General features: G+C 37.2%; 1 protein-coding gene across 1 annotated transcript in view; it reads left to right on the top strand.

The window, feature by feature from the left end:
- LOC116510353 (cadherin-9-like) overlaps window positions 1-22,955 on the top strand; it is a 66,721-nt gene that overhangs the window by 36,193 nt on the left and 7,573 nt on the right. Inside the window, exons 3-6 of the mRNA XM_032219871.1 lie at window positions 1-52; window positions 5,389-5,642; window positions 13,645-13,781; window positions 16,275-16,396. The exon at window positions 1-52 is cut by the window's left edge and continues 136 nt beyond it. Of these exons, the coding sequence (XP_032075762.1) occupies window positions 1-52; window positions 5,389-5,642; window positions 13,645-13,781; window positions 16,275-16,396 (565 nt within the window). The remainder of the gene's footprint in view (window positions 53-5,388; window positions 5,643-13,644; window positions 13,782-16,274; window positions 16,397-22,955) is intronic.

The following is a 22,955-nucleotide window of genomic DNA, read 5'->3' as shown; positions in this document are numbered from 1 at the left end:
TGATATCATCACTGACAAGGACACACAAGAAGGGATTTTAACAGTCAAAAAGGTTTATTTTCTGCTCTCTCTTTTATTGGACTTGGCACTTCAGGTTTTAAATTTCCTTTTCCATCTGGAGGAGGGATCAGATTTCATGAAAGGTCAACTGCAGAGAAACTAGCAGGTGTTAAGCTTCAAACCTTCCTTCCTTCCCTCCTTCCTTCCCTCCTTCCTTCCTTCTTTCTTTTAAATTGTTCTCGCTTGTCAGATACTTTGAAATTTGTGGACATGTAACTTTAGAAATATTGATGTGAAAGTTCTGTTGAACATGTAAAAGAGGTTACGCTGACTTTGTAAGGGTTATATAACAATTTGGTGTAGCCAACTTGCCACATCGAATTCACCATGGCCAACTCTCTGAGGGACAACTCACCATGGCCAACTCAACTTATGGGACAACTTTGCTGTTACACTAACATCAAAGAAATAATGGAATAGAATCATTAAAGAAACGATGCAAAAGGAGGGAGAGAATGAATTGTGAATGACAAAAATTAAAACATTTTTTAATTTATTTTAAATAATTAAATTGAATTGTTAAATTGTCCCATGGCGAGTTGATCATGGTGAGTTGGTTGCAGGGAATTGACCATATCAAGTTGGCTCTAGCAAGTTGGCCATAGCGATTTGGCTGTAGCGAGTTGTCCCCTTCCACTTTGCAAGCTGGCTGATTAGCTGAAGTCTACTATTTCCCTTCCAAAGGCTAGAAATAGTCAAGTGTTTATGTGGCATCCTGAAAATAGGATGTGAATGAAGTCCAGTTTCTAATGAGATATTTGTTCAGAGACCCTTACTAGATATCTCCCCACTCCTTATAGCACTTATTTTATTGAGTTCTATAAAGATAAACCAAAAAAATTGAAATAATTCTTGTCAGGAGTACTTGGGTTCTGAAGATGAAATGATTCTTGTCAGGAGTACTTGGGTTCTGAAGATGAAATGATTCTTGTCAGGAGTACTTGGGTTCTGAAGTTTCCACTTGAGGTATTATGATAGAATCTGAAAACTTGTGACTTTACGAGATGTCTTTTTAGGTTTGGCATGCATTATGTCAGCTTCGTTTAAGTAAATTGGGAAATCAGCTGCAGGCCAAGAAATTTATTGGATACATTAGAGTTCCAATAAGGAATTGCTGGCTCTAGGCATCTGCTTCACATATCTCTTGATGGCCCATTCACCAGTAGCAGATGGTCCCTGCCCAAAAATCATCTTTAAAAAGAGAGAAAATCAGTATGTATGCTGATCTGCAAATATAGGCTTTAGTTACTCCTAGTGTCAAAGGGTAGTGAATAGGAACAATATGCACCTGGAATGGTGTATATATGTGTGTTTGTGCATAAAATTACATAAATATTATAAACTTAGGATGTTTTCTTCTGTGTAACCAGTACAGTTCAGGAACAGCTTCAGTAGTAATCCAAATCAAGACTAGTATTTCTTCTAGGCTAGATTGACAGAAATAAGAACCACCTCTCTCATATCAGGACAATAATGCAGTATAACAAACCAGGATAGCATGATAATAGTATGAGAGTTTTCTCTCTTCATGTAATTTTAGTTTCAATCATATCTTTCCTATGAATTAGGTTCCCTCAACAAAAAACCTGAATAGATAATTTTAGTAGAGAAAATTATCCTTTTTATCTTCATCAAGTCTTTTGTGGAAGGGCAGATTTATATTGGTGGAGCCTTTTCCATTATTAATTCGCTACAATTTGTCATCTTACCTAAAGTAGGCTTCAAGATAATTTAAACCAGAGGTAGGCAATCTGTCTTCCTGGTATTTTGGTTTCTCACATTTCCTTGCTATTAGTAATAATCAACAGACCGATGGAAGTTAATGTTCAAAATATCTGAAAAGAATTAGATTGACTATTTCTTATTAAAGTCTGGTTAATTCAAAGAAGCCTGAAACAGAAACCATGGTTTACATTGAACCTAGTTTTCATTAGCTACAAAGGAACCTGGGGGCACTAATTCAGTCCATAGGTCAGATGTAAGAAATCACTTTTATTTTCATTAAAATTCAAAATGTATCTCGATTCATTATCTCATCCCAAAGAAGCAACACAGGTAACATTTGCATACATAAACTTTGGGTGCTTCCAAACGGCCTTAGAGCTATCCCTACAACCAGTGATTGTCCTAACAGCAGCTGTTGCAGGAATATGCGTCATCAGGCCAGGTGCGTCATGCACAGGCCATGCTCACCCCAGCTCCACAAAGGGGAAAAAACATCACAAAGTGTCATGTGACGGCAACGTGATGCTGTGAGTTTGAAACCCATGTGCGTCATTAAAACTTTAATTAGCACTCCTGACATATGTAGCCTACTTTGTTTATTCCCAGGGGGAAAAAAAGACAACTGTTGTGGCTGGTAAAAGTTTCTATAGCTATGCGCAAGGACACAATTAAGGCTAGGCCCAAGGAGAACTGGGTTCAAGGTTCAAGCTCCCTGACTTGTTTTCTTTAACTTTCCATTTCTTTTTGAGGATATCTGCAATCCAACCACTAGTTCTTTTAACCCCTTAACTCTTTCTCCATACATTTCTTTTGAACTTCCATCCTCATTCCTTTTCTTGACATGACCAAATAATCCCAATGAATATCACTCCCTTTTGTATGCAGCACCACATGCATTCAGTGTCCAGTCATTCTTGATCAGTCTTCTTGTTTCTTATTTCTTAGCTACCCAAGTTCCATTATGACTCCAGTTCCCTTCACTTGTTTCCATTGGCATTCTTCTCCTCAGGATTCATTTTTGGCCCTCCCAAACAGGGATCTGCCTTATATTCAATATTTTTCATTATTCTTGTAACCTTCAATAATTCTCTCAGTCATGCTTTTAATTTGCATTCATTCCTTTACCATGTCTGCATATGAAAAGACTTGTACTTAAACCATGTATTCAAAACAAGTGGACCATTTTCGAAGAAGTTAATCACCAATAAATCAGTATCCTGATGCATTGTTGGTTCTTCAGATGACCCATTCATTTTTTTCCCCTACATGGTCTTGCCTCATCCCCAGCTAGCTTTATTGCTACCTAGCAAAATATTTTCTCCCTGATCTGCGTTAATTTAAAATGTTGCACAATTTCTCTTCCCCAAGTCATCACTGCTCTCTTACAATTCTCTGTAATGTAATATATAAGTGTCACCTATGGCTTCCTATTTTTCCCATACACACACAACAGTCTATTTGGCAACAGTTCCTACTTCCTGAATTATCTCTTCCAAATTTAACCTGCATCTTCATTTTCATGCTATGATTTATTAGTTCCATTCCAGAAGATTCAAGACCTTGGTATCAGTCTATTTTATGTTTCCATTTTCTCTTGGTTTCAGTGTCATAAAACATTTCTATTATCTTTCTTTTAGTGCATCCACCAGTTCATACTATTTACCATTCATTCCCTTCATATTCCAAGTTACAATATTCCATATGATACGTCCATTCCTATATGTCCATTCAACAAATGGCCCGTGGATATTGACTTCTCTTGCCCATCATGACTTTGATTAATCAAGGCTTTCACATAAAACTTTTGAGAAGTATTGCCCTTAGTTACACCTGTATTATATGGCACATTTCCTGCTAACCAAAGGGTAATACTTTCAAATCTCAGTCCATTGTAGCCAGTGTGACTTATTGCAGCAAAGTCCACATTTACCCCAAGCATGCCTGCATGCATTTAATTTATACATCCCACAATCAGCTACAAGATGTTTGTCTTATTCAGCATGAGCTATGATAGTTGGCCATGAAAGGCAATATACAATTGCCAATATTTCACCTGTCTACTAACATATACTGTTCAGCATCTAGTGCTTTGATTTTTAAATTTAAGCTTGTAAAAAAAAAAGTCTGTTACTTATATCACAGTATATCCTTAGAGAAACTGCTGAGTCGAGATTAATTTGAAATGATTTTTTGAAAGATTTATACCAAAGAAGAACAATTTCTGGCTGACCTATATTTAGCATTCATTTGTGAAGGGCTTCTTTGGAGTAATTGTAATTCTGATTCACCCAAACCAACAGCCATGTAACCATTGATCTCAGCGAGATGCAGATTGAACCTAATGATTCGTGCCAAATGTAGCATGTTTCAGCACTTTTGAAATGAAACACTGATTTGTATTGATTGATAGAGCAAGCCCAGAATGATATAGCACTGCAACAGACAAAGTTCAATAGATGAAGTAACTGCATTGTTTCAAAGTTGTAAATGCAGTCACAAACTCTATTCGGTTGTTTTCAATGGAACTGATCGTTGAAATAACTATACAGATTGTATATGAGCTTGGGATGCTCATGTATATGTAAAAGCTTTCTATGGTGTGTTATCTCACTGATTCATACTGACACTTGAAAGACAACACCATTGAAATTTGGTTGTATATGAACCAACACTTCCTATCTGAAAATAGAATATGCTTCAATGCTCTGCTTTGAAATTTGAGGCATGACATCTTTTTTAAATAGTATTAGCTGCCTGTAATAGAATAACCAAACTCTGGATGAAATAGAATGTTAATTTATAAGAGTTTCATTTTCCATGTTATTTTTTTAAAAAACTAAACCTGTATAAGTATTTTTTTTTATTGAAAGAAACAATTTTTCAAATAGATTTTTAAAAATACTTTTCTAACCATATTGGCACACACTAGAAATAAAGGACTATTAAATACTATATGTTTAAATTATACCAATTATTTATCAAGTTCCCTGGAAAAGCATTTGCAGAATGCTAAACGGATACCATTAAAATCATTTTAAAAAAGCATTCAATTGATGGAAAATACATGATTGAATACAGAAAATATAAACATAGGTATTTGAAAAAGATTAAGAATGTAATCCTAAGTAAAACTCATTGAGTTCAGTGAAACAAACAAACAAATATATACAACAGTTGTCTTTTTCAAGTTCCAATTTCATTTCCTAAGTTTTTGTGTTTAAATAAATGCATTTTTCCTGCTTCATTAAATCTTATAAGATTTCCACAATCTTTCTTTCCCCAGGATCTCATATGTCATAGTTTGAAATCTCTTAAAATGGTTTATTTAAACTGTCATTCATGACAGTTACTGTCAGATTGCTAAAAATGGTGAGATGATTGATGCTGTGAGATTTGGTGTAATTTTAAATTGACTTTAATTTAGGGCATTACTGTGCCAAACTGTGATGTATAGAACTGCAGCACAACTCAGAAGTACTGTTTTCCAAAAATGCTTAATCTTTATTTATTCATTCATTCATTCATTCATTCATTCAAAAAGTACTTAGGTAATTATTATTATTTTTTCTCCCTTTCTCTCTTCCTTCTATATTTGGATACAAGCAATTAGACTTTGAAAAGAAGAATCAATATAACCTAAAAGTAGAAGCAACTAACATTCATCCTGACCCACGATTTTTCTACTTGGGACCATTCAGAGATTCAGCTTTGGTCAAAGTTTACGTGGAAGATGTAGACGAGCCACCTGTTTTTAATTTACCATCTCATTTAATAGAAGTTGATGAAGATGTCAGAGAAGGCAGCATCATTGGGCAAGTGATAGCCCAGGATCCAGATGCAACGAAGAACCTAATCAAGTATGTTATCTTGCATGAATATCAGAAAAGACGACATTGAAAGTATGTGATCTTGCCTATAATGTGCTTCTACGTTTAACAACTTTAATGTCTAACATTGGCAATAAGATTATTAAATACAATTGCTGGCTGTTATTAATCTCATTAAGGATAGGTTTGCATTCCTTCTATTGGTAGCATTATTAGACTTTAACAATATATATTATATTAATATCCACATCTGGACCCACCACAGTTTTCGAAGTTCAACTTTTGTTCATGCTTGGTCCAAAGTAGTTAATAGTTAAAATAATTATTGACTGCAGTGAGGGGTCTGTAAGACTGTTTTGGTATAATAGTTGTAAATTGTATTAATATGTGCATATGTATGTATTATGCATCTTTTAAAATGTTTTGATTGTTTAGATTTTTTTGAAGCTGGTAAAATCGGTCTCTTGGTCTCTTGGTCTCTCTCTCTCTCTCTCTCTCTCATATCTATCTATCTATCTATCTATCTATCTATCTATCTATCTATCTATCTATCTATCTATCTATCTATCATCATATATGAGCCGAAGTGGTGCAGTGGTTAAATGCAGCACTGCAGGCTACTTCAGCTGACTGCAGTTCTGCAGTTCGGCTGTTCAGATCTCACCAGCTCAGGGTTGACTCAGCCTTCCATCCTTCCGAGGTGGGTAAAATGAGGACCCGGATTGTTGTTGGGGGTGATATGCTGACTCTGTAAACTGCTTAGAGAGGGCTGAAAGCCCTATGAAGCGGTATATAAGTCTAACTGCTATTGCTACTGCTATTGCTGTCATCTTTAATCTGTCTATCATCTATCTATCTCTCATATATCTTCCTATATAAAGCCATAATAAATAAATCTTACTTTGCTGCTGCTTTTCATCACTTTGAAATCAATTCCATTCAAAACTAATCTGACATTATCACTTGTTTGGGGGAGTGAAGCTAGTTCCTCTCCCAATCCTGCTCCTACTCCTGTTAATTGGAAGCATCATCATGGCCATGTTTTTTTCATTCTATCTGTGCAGTTCTCCATAACACCACGGGATAATTTTTTCCACCAGTCATTGCTATGTTCTTCTGTCAACTCACATCATCTCTCTTGTCTCCTGGAATTCAAGCTATTGCTTCACGGCTCCTTCAAAACTTCAGTGTTCTCTTCTCCTTGAGCCAAGCCAGCTGCTATAGTAATATGCATCAAAAAGCTATATTGGATTCAAATTTACAATTCAATTAAAAATGAATTAATTCACAATTCAGACCAGAGGTTTTTATGTTAGGATTTTTGGATAAAATGCTGGAAATGGCACTGTTCCTATATATAATAACAATAGCACAACTTTTATACGCTCAGCCCTGGGACACCCACAGTAGACGTATAGCTAGTAAAGATGATGGAACTGGCAGAGATGGCTAAATTATCAGCTCTCTTAAGAGAAACATCACTGAAAAGGTTCATTTACAATTGGACACTTTTATGGGTTTTTTGAAGGAAATGGGGGGGTGGAGGCGGAATCAAGCTGCGATAAAGGAAGTTAATTATTGTTAAAACTTACTAAATTTTTAAGACAATGGATATTACACTCTACAACAGCCCATTTTCTGACTGTTCGAAATTACAATGGCACTGAGAAATGACCATTGTAGCATTCCTATGGTCATGTGATCAAAATTTAGATGCTTGGCAACTGATACTTATGATGGTTGCAGTGTCCCACAGTCATGTAATCATTGTTTGTGACCTTCTGACCATCATAGTCAATGGGTAAGCCGATTCACTTAACAATCATTTTACTAACTTAACATCTGCAGTGATTCATTTAACAACAGTGGCAAGAAAGGTTGTAAAATGGGGCAAAACTTACTTAACAAAAGTCTCATTTAGCAACAGAAATTTTGGACTCAATTGTGGTTGTAAGTCAAGGATTAGCTACATAGAGTTAAACTAAGGGTTGAATTTTAAATGCTTTTTATATCAACGGAAGACGTTGGAAATCATTTTTAATTTTTTTTTCTTTCATGGACATTTTTTTGGCCTTCTCCCTCTCCCTCTTGTTTATCTTTCTTCTTATTTGTTAGCTTTTGTTAGTTTTTATTTGTATATTTTCTTCAGAAAATACAAATATGAAAATATGAAAAAGGTATTGAGTAAAACACGTGATGGTAAAATCATCATCCAATCCTTTTGACTTGACTCATCACAGGGGTCTTTAAAGGCATCAGAGAAATGGTGGCAAGGCAACCAGAAAACCTATGGAAGATTTGTATTACTTTTATTCTGCATTTTTTATAATAATATAGTTTCACTTCACAGAATGCACTCAGATTTTATTCCATCTATCAGAATAAATGCACACATGTGCACGGACTGAAAAGTATGGAGGAAAGCATTAGCAATTTATTTTGTTTCGGGTTTGGGATGGAGGAATTGAAATGATCTTTTTTTTATTCCACTTTGTGAAGCATAACACCGATTGGATAATTCATTATTATTTATCTGTTTCTTTGATTTAGAGGATGTTCAACTCTGAAATGACTCTGGGTAGCCTATGTAGTTAAAAACAAAAATTAAAAGAGAAAAAAGACATGGTATAATGAAGAAAAAATGTGTGGTTAGGCTAAGACTTAGAATAACCTTATTGTCACTTTGAATGTACACAAATCGGCATACATTTGTGTATGAAATTTCATTGTATACAGTTCTTAAAGGATCTGTTGTGGCCCATCAGCAGCCGTCGGAGTTGGCAGTAGATTTGGACAGTGAAAAGGTTGGGGAGGAACCTGGGCCAGTCCTGGAGTCAGGGAAAGGCCCTGATGAGGGCTTTGTGTCGGAGGCAGAGAGGGGGCCAGAGCCGTATGCCAGTTATCAGCTGCCTTCAGAGTCAGACATCAGTGAGGCAGACAAGCAACTGGAGCCTGTTCCCAGTGGGAAGGGAACAGCTAAAGAGCAGGGGTCAGCTTGGAAGTAAGGGCACAAGTGGACGATGAATGGCTCTTCCCAGAGAAGCTAAAGGGGAGTTTGTAGGAGACAATTAGTTCACTTAACTGGTTCGTGACTCTCCAAGACTCTTTGCCAGTTTTTTGCAGATCTTGGCCTGGCATCTCTCCAAGACAGATAAGGTCGGTGACTGGAAAGCCTCCCTTGAAAGACTTTGCTGGATGTGAATGAGCAGAATTCACAGTAAATTAATAAAAGGGCTTTTTTTTTTGTCCAGACAAGGAGTTTGCTTCATTCTGTAGGGAAGCCTAGATCAGAACAGGGTCACCACCTCCAATATACACGACATAAACATGACAAAATAAACAAATAAATAAATACAAAATTATGCATATACCCACACATATTGTGTGACACAGAATAACAACAGGGTCTCGTTCGGATGTATACATGTACATGGCGAGAAAAATGAATCTTGTGAATTCACCAGATGGATGGCCACAAAGCTGTTACAGAGTCTGCTAGTCCGGCTAGAAATACTTGGAAACTTCCTCCCAGAGAGGAGCAACAGAAACAGTTCATAAACAGTTCATAAAGCACATCGTTCTTACAAAGCAGTTTCCTGAATAATAGGAAATGAGCTTCCTATAATCTTCTCAGCTATCCTGACCTGTATGGACTTTCTGTCTGAGGCCCTGCTGCCATCAAACCAAACAGGGATGCAGTTTGTTAAAAGATGCTCAGTTGTGCCTCTGTAAAAAGAGGCCGGGACAGAAGGAGAAAGACATGCTCTCTTCACCCGATGCAGGAAATGCAGATGCTGATCTGCAGGCTTCACTAAAGATGGCATGTGGAGAGACCAATTCAGATTGTTAGTTATCTCCACCCCCAGATACTTAAGACTGTTGACCTCCTCTACAGCTGCATCCTTGATACTGAGTGGAGTATGACTATGCCGGCTCTTTCTAAAAGCTACAATGATCTCCTTTGTTTAATTAACATTTAGAACCAGGTTACTTTTATTGCACCAGCCCAGCAGAGCCTTCAGCTCTTCCCTATAAGCATCTTCCCTGTCATCCCAGATAAAAGCACCACCGCCGTGTCATCCACGTACTTCACAATATGATTCATAGCAGATTTGGCACAGTAGTTGTGGGTCATGAAGGGGAATAGTAGTGGACTCAAGACACAGCCTGTAGGGGAGCTTTAAGGAGATGGAGCTGGAAATTTTTCTTCCAACTCTCACAAACTGGGGCCCTGTCAATAATTCTCCCCCAATTGCCCTATTGATTAGCTACAGGTAAAGCAAAAAAAAAATGTTGATTTTGAAAATAGACACCTGTGGATCAAATTCAGATTTCCCCCCCAGAGGTTGGGGATGAAAACACTGGTAGAATCTGTCAATTGGTTTTACAGTTTCTCTGTGAAAGAGGCGTTGGTTTATCTGCTTCATTCCAGGATGTTTAAGAATTTATTTTTGTGGCTAATTTATTATCTCAAGGTGGCAGAGGGTGCCGAAGTTTTCCTTTTTTTCTGCTATTCCTTTGCACTGATGTGTCAAGGCTCTTTATGATTGCAAATGTTAGCTTACGCTGAGGAAAAAGAAATCAGAGAGACTTGGAAGGGGACAACTTAGTGCAGCCAGGTAGCCACAGCCAACTCACTGGGACAACTCAATTTAACAACAATTCAATTTAAATAATATTTTAATTTTTATCATTCATATTTCACTTTGTTCCCCCTTTGGTATTCTTTCTTTGATGATTATATTCCACCATTTCTTGGACATTAGTGTGACTCTTGTCCTGTGACAAGTTGTCCTACGGCAAGTTGGCCATCGTGAGTTGTCCATTAGTGAGTTGGCAGCAGCAAGTTGACTGTGGCCTGTTCGTGCTGGTGAGTTGGCTGTGGTGGGTTGCCCATACTGAGTTGTCTAGACCTCCCACTTCTGGGTTTTGGATCAATGTTAAAGGATTTCTGAGCAGAAAAAAGAACCAACTACCAGATTTTTCCTTGATAGCATGAGTTGGGATTTGCTGATTTCAGGTAGGAAAAGGCTCAGTTGGAATCCAGGTTCTAAGACAAGTTTAATTGCCACCAAAATGAGGTGAGTATTTGATTGAGCATTCAGCTCTGCTAGGAATAAATATGAAGCACAGAAGGACCTTCATTACTACCAACACAAGCATAAAAAGTCTTGCAGGACCAATATTTATAGCCGTGACTCATAGTTATTTCCAAACTGCTCTCATGATAGTTTCTAATTGTGACCAGTTTTCTCCAAACAGCCCAAGGCTTTTAGCAATCTAAACCTCTCCATAATCCTGACTGTCTTTGCCAGCTGTAATATGTGAAGGCTACATACCCACATAAGACCTTTTAAGCGGAATAAGGTGAAATAGCTTCATTCATGAAAAGTAGACTGTTTCCCCCAATGCCCCTTCGGAAATTATGAATCTCATCACCATCAATGCTCTAGCCTATTTAATTTAATAATGATGTTCCATTTTATTTATGAACCAATCGGATGCCAACCACAGGTGATCTATATATCTCTGTTTAATTTTGGGTAGAGCAGAAGAACTGTTGGATTGAAAATGAATGCCCTGCAGTATTTCATAATCAATCATAATTATATTTAATATAATACACACCACAGACCAGGTACAGTAACGTGAAGGGTAATACTGTGGGTTTTGATGTTCTGTAGATGTAACTAGAAGAGTCCTAACGATGATTAAACATAATATGGCATGACCAAAACTTGGACCAGAATTTTCATTGCTATGCAAAGCAATTCTTAAATCCACCTGAATTTTTATTTTTTTCCCCCAATGGTTGTTAGGCAAATCACTGTAGTTGCTAACTGAAATGTGCCACCTTAAGAAAATCTGGCTTACTGTGCTGGTTGGAAGCCAAGTGGGGATGTTGCAAATGGTGATCTTATGTTCCTGGGACATGGCACACATAATAAATATATGCCAGTTGCCAAGTGCCCAAATTTTGATCACATCACTAAGGATGCTGCAAATGTCATAAGTACAAGGACCAGTCAAAAGTCACTTTTTCAATACTGTTGTAACTTCAAATGCTTACTAAATAAATGGTTGTAAATTGAGAACTACCTGGATGTTTTGTATTTGTTAATTGCAATGTGTCATATATGTATGGGAATGCATAGATGGCACATTGCATGGGTAATTATTCTATGTGATCTACATGTCCAAAGAAAAATCATATTGATGAAATGGGAGAAACCTACATCATTTAATATCCTGTTGTTGTTATTTTTTTGTTTTCTTACCATTAAATAGGTGTGGGTTATTGTCTTTACAGTGTATAAACAAATTTTAGTTTTGTTTAGTTTTGAAGTTGTCATTAGTCATCTTACATTTTTTTGCTTTAAGATTTTAAAATCTTTTCTGCTGCCTACGTGTTTTTTTTATTTTTTCTTATATCTTTTATGTTATGCTATGTATAGGTATGTTGCTGTATGAGCATATAGAATTAGATTTTGTCCTTAAAATATATTGTGTTATATATACATATAAATATGTAATTTTTTATAATGCTGCAAACTATTATCCAATTGTTGTCAACAAATGTTAACTGTAATATTTTTAAAAGTTTAATATTTAAAAAAATAGTCTTCAAAGTGCATAAAGTGCATACTTTAAAATGATAATAATTTTTTTTATCATATATATATATATATATATACATACATACATACATACATACATACATACATACATACATACATACATACATACATACATACATATATATATATATATATATATATATATATATATATTATATTAGTGCTGATAAATAAATAAAGGGAGACTAGTATAGATCTATTTCAAGCTATTTAGCTCTCGTCAGCTAGCCATACCCTTACTGGGAATCGAGCCTGTGCTGTATTGCCTCTTAGGCAGATGTGTTAACCACTGAGCTACAGAGCTCGACTCCTATACATGTATATGTATATGTATATGTATATGTATATGTATATGTATATGTATATGTATATGTATATGTATATGTATATGTATATGTATATGTATATGTATATGTATGTATGTATGTATATATGTGTGTGTGTGTGTGTGTGTGCGCGCACACACACACACACACACTTATCAATCCCATCTTAGACAAGAACTATGGTACTTTATATTGTAGAGTAATGTACATTGTTTTAATCTGCCCCAAATGTGACCCATCAATCATAGTTTGCTTACTGAAAGATGCAAAGTAAACATTGCTTTGAAACAACGTAGACAAATCCATTAAAAACATGTGCACAATTTTTCTCTCTGGCTTCTCAAAATCTCAGGAAATTTCCCATTAAAACTGAACTTGTCACTCTGCAAATGAATTATAGTTAGGTTCTTCAGAATTTAGCATTAATTAGAGTAGAAACTCCAATCACCAGAATTGTGTTATTCAGCACATCTTTTTACTGTTTTTGTATGTTGTCATTACAACTATTTGGGAAGTAAATCAGAATAAGAAAAGGTTTATGAAAAATACAAACATACATCCTAAACTAGAGACTGGCACACTTCTGACATCTAATGGCAGTATCAAAATTAGTATCCATAACAACATTGCATATACATGTGATATTTTGACAGGGCTGTATAAGAGTACAAATACAACAGAATGGCTTCGGTTTTTGAAATGCTCGAGTTCTTGCTTTTCTGCTGTTCTGTGCAAGGGAACATTTCACTAATACATTGGGGGGGGAGCAGCATTAGATATATTTATGTTGCCTTTTCTTCTGTTTCCTTGCCTTTTCTTCTGTTTTATGTTTGTTCCAGGAAATTGCCAAGAGCCATTTGAGTTGAACAGTAAATAAATTTCTGCAAACCAATCAATAAATACGTTTTATTTCTTCAAATTAAAATGGGAACAGTCTCCATTGCTAACGCTATTCTATTAAATGCACGATCTTTTGCAGCTGTACAGTGTCTTAAGCTTTCTTAAAACAACAAAGATCAAAACAATGTTGTGATAGAAGATAGTAAGATTTGTTTTATTATTTGGTAGATATTCTTTGGATCGCCACACTGATTTTGACAGAATATTCAACATCTACTCAGGAAACGGTTCCATATTTGTTTCTAAGACCCTTGATCGAGAAGCGGCCCCATGGCATAACCTCACTGTTGTTGCAACTGAAATTAGTAAGTTGTATGTACACTATAAAGTCGGTTTGAAAGGAAGAGAAGGAAATCCTATGTTGAAAGCTGAAATTGTATGCATGCATTATTTGTTTATGTGATCTATGACTTTATACCCAGTAGCCGAATGTATGCTCCATTCAGGGGTGGGTTTCTCGCCCCGTTCCAACCGGTTCCCTTCGCCATTCCCGGAAGTTACTTACTTCCGGGTTCGCCGACCAACCGGTTCGCAGGGACCGCCGCGAACCGGTTGAAACCCACCCCTGGCTCCATTATTTTTGCTTACATGACATGACACCCAATGCAATTATACTTACAGGTTTTACAAATTTACCTACAATACGACATGTGTGAAATAAGATATTAGTGCATTTTAAATGCTAATGAAGATGGAAAATAAACATTTTTAAGGCAACCAAATATGGGTTTCAAAAATCCAGGCTGCAACTAGATGGCAGCCCAGACTTATGGAAAACAAATCCTTGCATACTTTTTTCTGCAAAGATTTGTTGTTTTGTTAGTTTTTACGGCATTTGCTAAAAATCCTGAAATATTTTTTTTAAAAAAATAAGGAAAGCAAGAATACCTGATATAGCCATAAATCTAGTGAGAAAATAAGTAATAGTTTTAAGCTAGCTTTAACCGGTCTTCTACTGGTCAGTGCTAAATGGAGAACACATAATGATTTTGCTTGAACAAATTGTTGCGGCGAACATGGTGAGCAATTTTCCGTGGTTTCTCAACACCTTGCCAGAAAGTCCCGTCCATCGGTTTTAAATTGAACAATTTCTCTGACTTATTATAAGCAACTATCCACAGTTTCAAGGTGGAACTTTACTCATGTGAATTGAAAATACTGAAAATTGAACCAGTGATCTTTTTTCTGTAGAGATTCTCAGTCATCCAGGTCATCATTGTCGCAAAGGTGCTTTATCAGGAGGCAACTGGACTTTCTTGGTTTTTTTTCCTTTGAAGACGTTTCTCTTCTCATCGAAGAAGCATCTTTAACTGTCACGGGATGGTGGCGAATGGGAGGATTTATACCCCTTGCAAACAGCTGGTCATTTGCATCCCTTTAAAAGGTTGTTGAAGCACTCGGAGGCTTATCTGTGGCCTCAGGGTCACCTGAGTAGTGCTTCTGGTTCCTGTAGTACGCAATCCCCCCCCCCACTCAGAAACCTATTTCTACTCCCACACCATTCAAAGGCTGTTCATCCCAAATTATATAGCTAAAAGTCTATAGAGATTCTCAGTCCTCCAGTTCATGGAAGGATTCAATTCCCCACTATCCTGTCAGAGCTGAAGAAGCTTCTTGGATGAGAAGTGAAACATCTTCTCTGACATCTTCTGAAAGAGCCGAGGTGGCGCAGTGGTTAGGGTGCAGTACTGCAGGCCACTTCAGCTGACTGCTATCTGCAGTTCGGCTGTTCAAATCTCACCGGCTCAAAGGTTGACTCAGCCTTCCATCCTTCCGAGGTGGGTGAAATGAGGACCCGGATTGTGGGGGGCAATATGCTGACTCTGTAAACCGCTTAGAGAGGGCTGAAAGCCCTATGAAGCGGTATATAAGTCTAACTGCCATTGCTAGTGCTAAAAAAGAAGAAAGTCCAATTGGCTCTTGACACTTTTGGGAAAGTGATCTTTTTCTTGCCAAATACATCTGCTGTGCTGAGCATTAGATCTCCTCTTGCAATTTTGCATGAAAGTTAATAGTCTGTCCCTCTAATACTCTAATGAGAGTAAAAAATTTGGACTGCTGCAATTAGAAAAAGTTTCTAAAAAGTGATGACAAAGTCAGGCCCCTGTACACATTTATTTGGAAGGAAGCCCTATGTAGTCAATGGGAAAGTGTGTTGGATTTCAGCCTCAATATGAAATGTTAATCTTGCTTTTTATTCATCTATTAAATTTATATATTGCTACAATCAAAACAGTTTTGGTAGGATAACTGTAAGAATACTTTAATTGCCCAGAGCCCTTCACAGCCAAAACAAAAATTTTATTATCTTTAGTCCTATGTACACTAATTTTTTTATTTTATTTGGTAAGACGTTCAGTTGAAAGCAGAAATATCTGAATTGAGATATATAGGATTGTACTGGATCTGTATATATCCTTCTGCCAAAGAAATATTTTTAAGTCCCTAATGGCGACTGTAGCAAATGACAGAGCAACATTATGATATCTGCCCCCTCCCTACTTGCATGAAACTCATGATTTAAGAAAAATGAAGTTTGTGTCAAGATGTCATGAGGCATATTTCATATTTCATTATTTACTCCTCTGTATCCCTCAGTAGATGGCAATGAAAGTACTCCCAATTCTTGGAATACATTGTTGGTTTGTTTTCATTTTGCTATTGTATTATTTCAGAATGACATTTCTAAAACAAATTTTGAGTTGTGTCATGCTAGGCACTGTTATTTATTCCTGAATTTCAGAAAAAAAAGTGATGCAATATTGTGACCAAATTCCATCTTGTCCGTTTTGTTTCAGGCAATCCAAAGCAAAGTACTCAGACTCCCATCTTCATTCGGATTTTGGATATAAACGATCATGCCCCAGAGTTTGCCAAATTATATGAAACTTTTGTTTGTGAGAATGCAAAGGCAGGACAGGTAAATACTGCAATATTATCATGGCTGATTAACAGAGCATTTTGCTCTGTCTCAATTATAAAAATGAATTTATTATTTTTTTTAAAAAAATATGCTATGTTTCAGTAATCTCTAGTGTAAGAACTATTTTGCTTCACCAAAATTCTGAGTAAAAGAAAGCAGATGTGCTCCCCATGCTATTGATTGATTGATTTCATGGTAATACATTACAGTTTTCAAAAGATGACAGTAATATAACCACACATGTATAATTATGTGTGTCCTTAGCAATAAAAAGCTAATAATGTAAAGTTCAAAAATAGAACCATAAACTAAACACCATTATAATAATTTCAAAGCTACACTACATGAAAGATCTGCTTTAGCCAATGGACATCTATCATTGAAGAAGCTAATTAATACAATTATTAGAGGGATGAGGTACCCCCCCCAAAACAGGGCTACTATTGTAATTATTTTATGCCTAAGAAACTGTGTTTAGGCCTCAGATTCCCATACTTCAGTGAGGAATCATCAACCGAGTAGACAAGTTGATTTCAAGTGGGAAAGACAGTCCTGTAATTACATCTGGAATCCACTCTGCCTGGGAAAACATTGAGCTACTCCAAAATACAATATTGTGGCTGTTGAAAAATACTTGCTGGCAGGAACACATTACAACTGTCTTTTGAACCTTGTATTAGCTTTCTATTGGCTTCCAAGTACAATTCAAATGACAGCTTTGACCTTCGAAATCCTAGATGACTTAGGTATGAGGTATTCCGGGATAACCTTCTTCTGTCCATCTCAGTCTACCTGACCTACAAGTAGGTGTCCTAGAAGACCCTGCTTGGGACCCCTCAGTTATGCAGCTCACAGGTTCTAATGGATAATTCACACATATTTTTCCAGATTTATTGTATGTCATTTTAATGCGCTGGATAATTTACTGGATCTAAGCTGTGGAAAGATTTGATTGCAGTGGGTATCCAAATAAATAAAAATTAAATCCTATTTTACATGGCAAGCTTCTATGGATTGGTGCTAGTTCTTCTGCTGCTATGTTCAGTGCTCAACCTAGCCCTTTCCAGCCGCTGGTAGGATTTCCAATGCCAGCCATCCCGTGCATTGTCATGGCACTTCCCTTGCTTGATTTTTCACCCATGGCTGGTGCTACCTTGGGCATTTTTTCAGCTCTTTTGGTGCCATCTTACCAAGTCATTCCAGATGCTCTGGGTTCCATCCAGGATGGTGGCTTTGGCACTCACAAGATCCTGCCCACGTTCTTTCTGGCTGATGTACAGTTTCTGAGTATTGGACTTGGGATGGATACTCTGTACATTGTGAGGAACCTCTGGATTTTCCCATCAGCAGCCTCTATGTTCTCCTTTGGCCAGTTCGCTATACTCACAGGGAATCTGATGATTGACATGGAACTGGTTGCCCCCATTGTGGTGACTCTTCATGACATGCGTATCCTTTGTTGCTACTTGGATGTTGCTAACTTCCTGCCCTTCTCATCATGGTTCCCAAAGTATTAGTGATTTCTTGGTATTTGAGGGATACTAGCAAATTTTGGGATACCAAGGTATTTGAAGATGGTCTATAAGTCTGCTATGTGGCCTGCTGGTATTTCCACCCCATCAGTCTTAATTATTAGTAGTATTAGTAGTAGTATTTAATAAATTTATAGGCCGCCCAATCCCGAAGTGCTCCGGGAGGCTTACAGAAAATAAATTTTAAAAAATTAAAAAAGACAAAGACAAACAGATTAAAAACCACATCATGCACTCAATCTGGTCGGGGCTGGACCTCAGTCATGAGGTCAACAGCCCCAGGCTTGCCGGAATAGCCAGGTTTTGATAGCCTTTCGGAAGGCCATGAGAGTGGGTAGGGTCCGGATCTCTGGGGGTAGTTCATTCCATAGGGTGAGAGCGGCTACAGAGAAGGCCCTCCCCCCCGGGGGCCGCCAGCCGACATTGTCTGGTTGATGGCACTTGGAGAAGGCCCATCCTGTGCGATCTTATCGGCCATTGAGAGGTATGCGGCAGAAGACGGTCTTGCAGATATCTGGGTCCTAAGCCATGTAGGGCTTTAAAGGTAATGACCGACACCTTGAATCGTGTTCGGAGTCTGATAGGAAGCCAGTGCAGCTCGCGGAGGATAGGTGTAACATGAGTGTATCTTGGTACACATAGTATTGCTTGCGCGGCTGCGTTCTGGACCAGTTGTAGTCTCCAAAAACTTTTCAGGGGTAGCCCCATGTAGAGCGCATTACAGTAGTCAAGTCTCAAGTCTTATTCTCTCTCTATTGAGTAACATCTGGCATACTTTTCTAGTCCAAATAAGATTTCAATGTGTGTGTGCATGCGTGCATACATATATACATACATATGTACCGGTACATATATGCACTATGTTTGTTGAAGTCGCACAATCTTTTAGCCTTTGTGTGTCTTTCTCCAGTTTCTCTTTTTAATTTTTCTCTTTCTCTATACATGTGTACTCAAAAGTTCAATTGGCCTCCCCCCAAAAAAGTTTTTTTTCTTCTAATAAAACCTCAAGTGCCTTTTATTACCACTTTTCATGCAAATTGACATTCAAGAATCCATCATGGGTCACACCCTTGCCTTTTCTTACCTGTGTTTATGAGATAAAAGCCGCAGGAAATGAACAAAATTTCATTTAAAGATGTTGTAAAAAAAAACCAATGAGATCATTACCACTTCTGTAGTGAATGGTCTTTTCCTTCTGTCATATTAAACATTGTAATTTGGCTGCCATCGTTCAACTGCCTCGATAAGGGTCAGCAATGTGTTTGGGGCACAGTTTGTACTCTCTGCATACAAGGACTTGCACCAGGTTGACTGAGAATGCTTTGCAAGAGGGGAAAAGAAAGCCTTCTTTTTTAAGGGTATTACATATGGAGCAGAAAATCAATAGCTACTTCAGGGTAGATAGGAAGAATTATATGCTTGGCTGATTACTAATGCACACTTACATACAAACAAATGTCCTTTTTTAGAGTAGGGCTGTCAGTTGGTAAAGGATTGTTCAGTTATTTAGCTTGCTTCTGATTAATTAATTGATTTTGTACAGGTAAAATTTATGTTCAGGCAACGTCAGTGAAGTTGCCCCACTAAGAATTCTGAAGGAGATAAACAGGCCTCTGCTCTCCTCAGCTGCATTTTCAAGAGCTTCCTCCGTATGCTCTCACTTGACTTAACTCTCCACTTTCTTAGCTCAGGCTGACTGAACTGAAAGCTTCCCCTTAGTCCAGTGTTTCTCAACCTTGGCAACTTGAAGATGTCTGGACTTCAACTCCCAGAATTCCCCAGCCAGCATTCGCTGGACAGCCTATGGGCTTGCAGCTAGCTATATACTTTATATCGTTTTACTTTTTATTTCATTTTGTTAAAGAAAAAAATGACAAAAATTACTCAAGAGAGGACTGTTCTTCTGTAAGGATACTTCATAAAAGATTATTAGGACAGTGACATGAAAGTCTGGCATTTATATAATCAGTTCCCTTTAATGTGTATTTTATATATTGTCACGATCATCCAGTTCAATCCAATTGTTATGGTGCTTATTAAAAAAAAACCCAGAAGACTTTGTGTTCTGTTCCTGATTTAGGCATCGAAGCCATGTTGGTGACTTTGCACCAGTCTCTCTCTCTCAACTCACTTGATGGGTTTCTTGTGGGGAAAATAGGAGGAAGAAGGCCATGTTGATTATTTATTATTTATTTATTTATTTATTTAATATATTTATATGCCGCCCAATCCCAAAGGACTCCGGGCGGCTTACAAAAAATGTAAGAAAAAACACATAACGGTAAAATAAACCATTTAAAAACAACAAACACCCTCATACATTCATTCTAGTCGGGGCTGGACCTCACTGCCTGTCTTATTTCTAAAAACCATGAAGGCGGGAATAAAACATTTTTAAAAAGCTTTCAATTAAAAGAAATTCAAAGTCATTTCAACAAAACCTGAAAGAATTGACATTTGGTAACATGGACCTAATTTTCTTAAGACAAACAGATAAAATTTAACTTCTAGGACAATTCCTTCTTCCAGTCTCTGGAATTGTAAGTGATCTTATTACTAGTCTCCCTAATTCACTTGCTTATCTTGCTTTCGTGATCATCTACACATTGGTAAATAGTTGATTTGATATATGTATGGAAGAACTCTTCTTATACAGTGGGTCAGGAAAGGTTGTAAAGTTTTGTCTTGACAAAGGAATTAAAATGGTTGACAGTTTTTAGACTCCTATCTGGCTTATTGTGCCTGCAGATGTCAACCTAGGCTGAATTAAAGCAGTAACAGCAATTCTGAAAGGCAAAACCACCAATTTAAAGCAAAAATAATCTTTCACAACATGGTTCTTTTGTGAACAATGGAAGTACTTTATAGTATGTTCAAAATTTAGAGTGCTTACTGCCATATCTTTATTCATAGTCTTTCAATAACTTTAGTAAGGGGGAGGGTGAATGGGAATTTTATTCCATCAGAAGACTTACACATAAAAATGGTGTTACTATAGGCAGAAAGGGACAGTGCATTTATACAGTAAATTATATAAAGATTGAAAAGGTAAAATATTGTAAATACCTAAGAATGGCTGTTATTCAGAAACCAATAATTTTGACTGACGATATATCACTTTTTCTAGTCCTTGTGGTTACAAAAAGCTAGCATTGAAGTTTTCCAAGCAAATGGGAAAAATCCTAATAAGGAAGTATACTACATTACAGTGGCTTCTGCAACAAAGAACAATGGTATTAAAAGAACAACATGCATGCAGTGACATAATATCACTATTATGTATTAGTGCCAGGACACTCATATTGTAATTTACCCACTTTGGTTCACCATCCTTCCTCCATAGTTGCCCATCTATCAACACATATGACCTATGAAACTTTCTGTTTATATGTTCAGTGTGAGCTTATGCACTGGAGACAAATTCCTTATGTGTCTGATCACACTTGGCCATAAATAATTTTGTTCTGTTCTGTTCTAATGATTTAGATGGGCTATAATGTCTTAGAAGAGGAGTTTCCATGACCATTTCTTAGATCTAAGGACATTCCTTGTGTAGCTGAGACTAGAAGAACCAATCTTGTTGTAAACTAGGAACTCTTCATGTTTTAAAATGAAAAGTGGGTGAAAGGCATGTTGTAGGGTGCAAGTGGTATGTGAGAAGTGCAGCATGAGTTGGGGAAGGTGCAAGGAGTACATGCGAGGAGAGAGTCCAAGAGCCTACACCATAGACCTAGTGCAGGTCAGGGAATGTGAAAGAGATTGTGCAAGAAGTGCAGTTGAGGTCAGTGAAGGGGAATGAGGGTGTGAGGGAGAGGTGCAAGAGACAGATTTTGTGTTAGCCAAAACAACACAATAAAATCAAATAAACAGATCATTGTACAAATCAATGAGTATCTCAAAATATATTATATATATTTGGTAAGGCCTAGCTCTCTGAGAAATCTGTAATGCATATTATCTTGAAGACATATATCTACTGTATATTGTGGCATCATGGGGGTGTCACATGCTGTATCATGACTTTTCCCCCCTTCGCTAAACTGGGGTTCGTTGTGGCCAGCATGTCACGCATTCAGCCTGCAGGTTGTGAGTTTGACAGCCCCGATCTATATTATTGCTAAATCAGCATCAACTTAATGGCATATAATGAATCAATCAATGAAGGATTGTATCTTTGCCCCAAATATCATTCTCATTAAAAAGAAATCGATCATTAAAATAGATCCAGTGGCACACCAATCATGAAGGAGATAGGGTGGGGGAATCCCTTTTCTAAAAAAAAAGCGGAAAGAGTAAAAATAGTAATTAAACAAGATGCCAGCTTTATAATCAGCAACGTTCTATTTAAAAGGCAAGTGTTGCAAGCATTCTGTTATTGCAGAATTAGTGAAGGCAGATTTACAAGGAAAGGGAAAGCATGATAAGCACAGAGTCCATTGAAGAGGCATCATTTTCTCCACAGAGTAGGCAATGAATGCCGACATGTGTTATCCGAAATGCACTTGAGGCAACATAAAATGGAAAAGTGTACTTTAGAACAAAAATCCAAGTCCTGGGATCATCTTAACAGAGAGCAGAGGATTAATAGAGGGCCATGTTATCGGATGCTGTCCTCTAGAAATAGTTGCCTTCCCATTCTGCCAGTAGGGTCAGGGTGGAGGAGGAGACCCAAGAGTCCTTTCCTTCTGGAATAAGTGAGACAGTTGACGCTCTCAACCAATATTTGGACAAAGCAAAAGGCTGAATTGGAGCCGTTAATCTGAGATACCTACAGACAGAAAAATATTCCTTGCGTGCGAGAGTCAATCTATTATTATCACCAGTAGCATTGTGGATGGAGTGCTGATTAATTTAGTATTCTATGCCAACCATTTAGCTACTTCCCAGAAGGAATCTTTCCCATAGTTCAGCACATAACCCGTTTGATTTATTTTAATGTGTTACGCATGGGACTGTCTTCAAAATCTGAAAATTTCAAGTTGTTTGGGGGAGGGAGGGGTGATGGTTTTTTTTTTAAGTAGGAA

The sequence above is a fragment of the Thamnophis elegans genome, chromosome 6 (assembly GCF_009769535.1).
Source record: "Thamnophis elegans isolate rThaEle1 chromosome 6, rThaEle1.pri, whole genome shotgun sequence".
Classification (NCBI taxonomy): Eukaryota; Metazoa; Chordata; class Lepidosauria; order Squamata; family Colubridae; genus Thamnophis; species Thamnophis elegans.
Note: the sequence above shows the minus strand (reverse complement) of the source record. Positions and strands in the feature narration are given on the sequence as shown.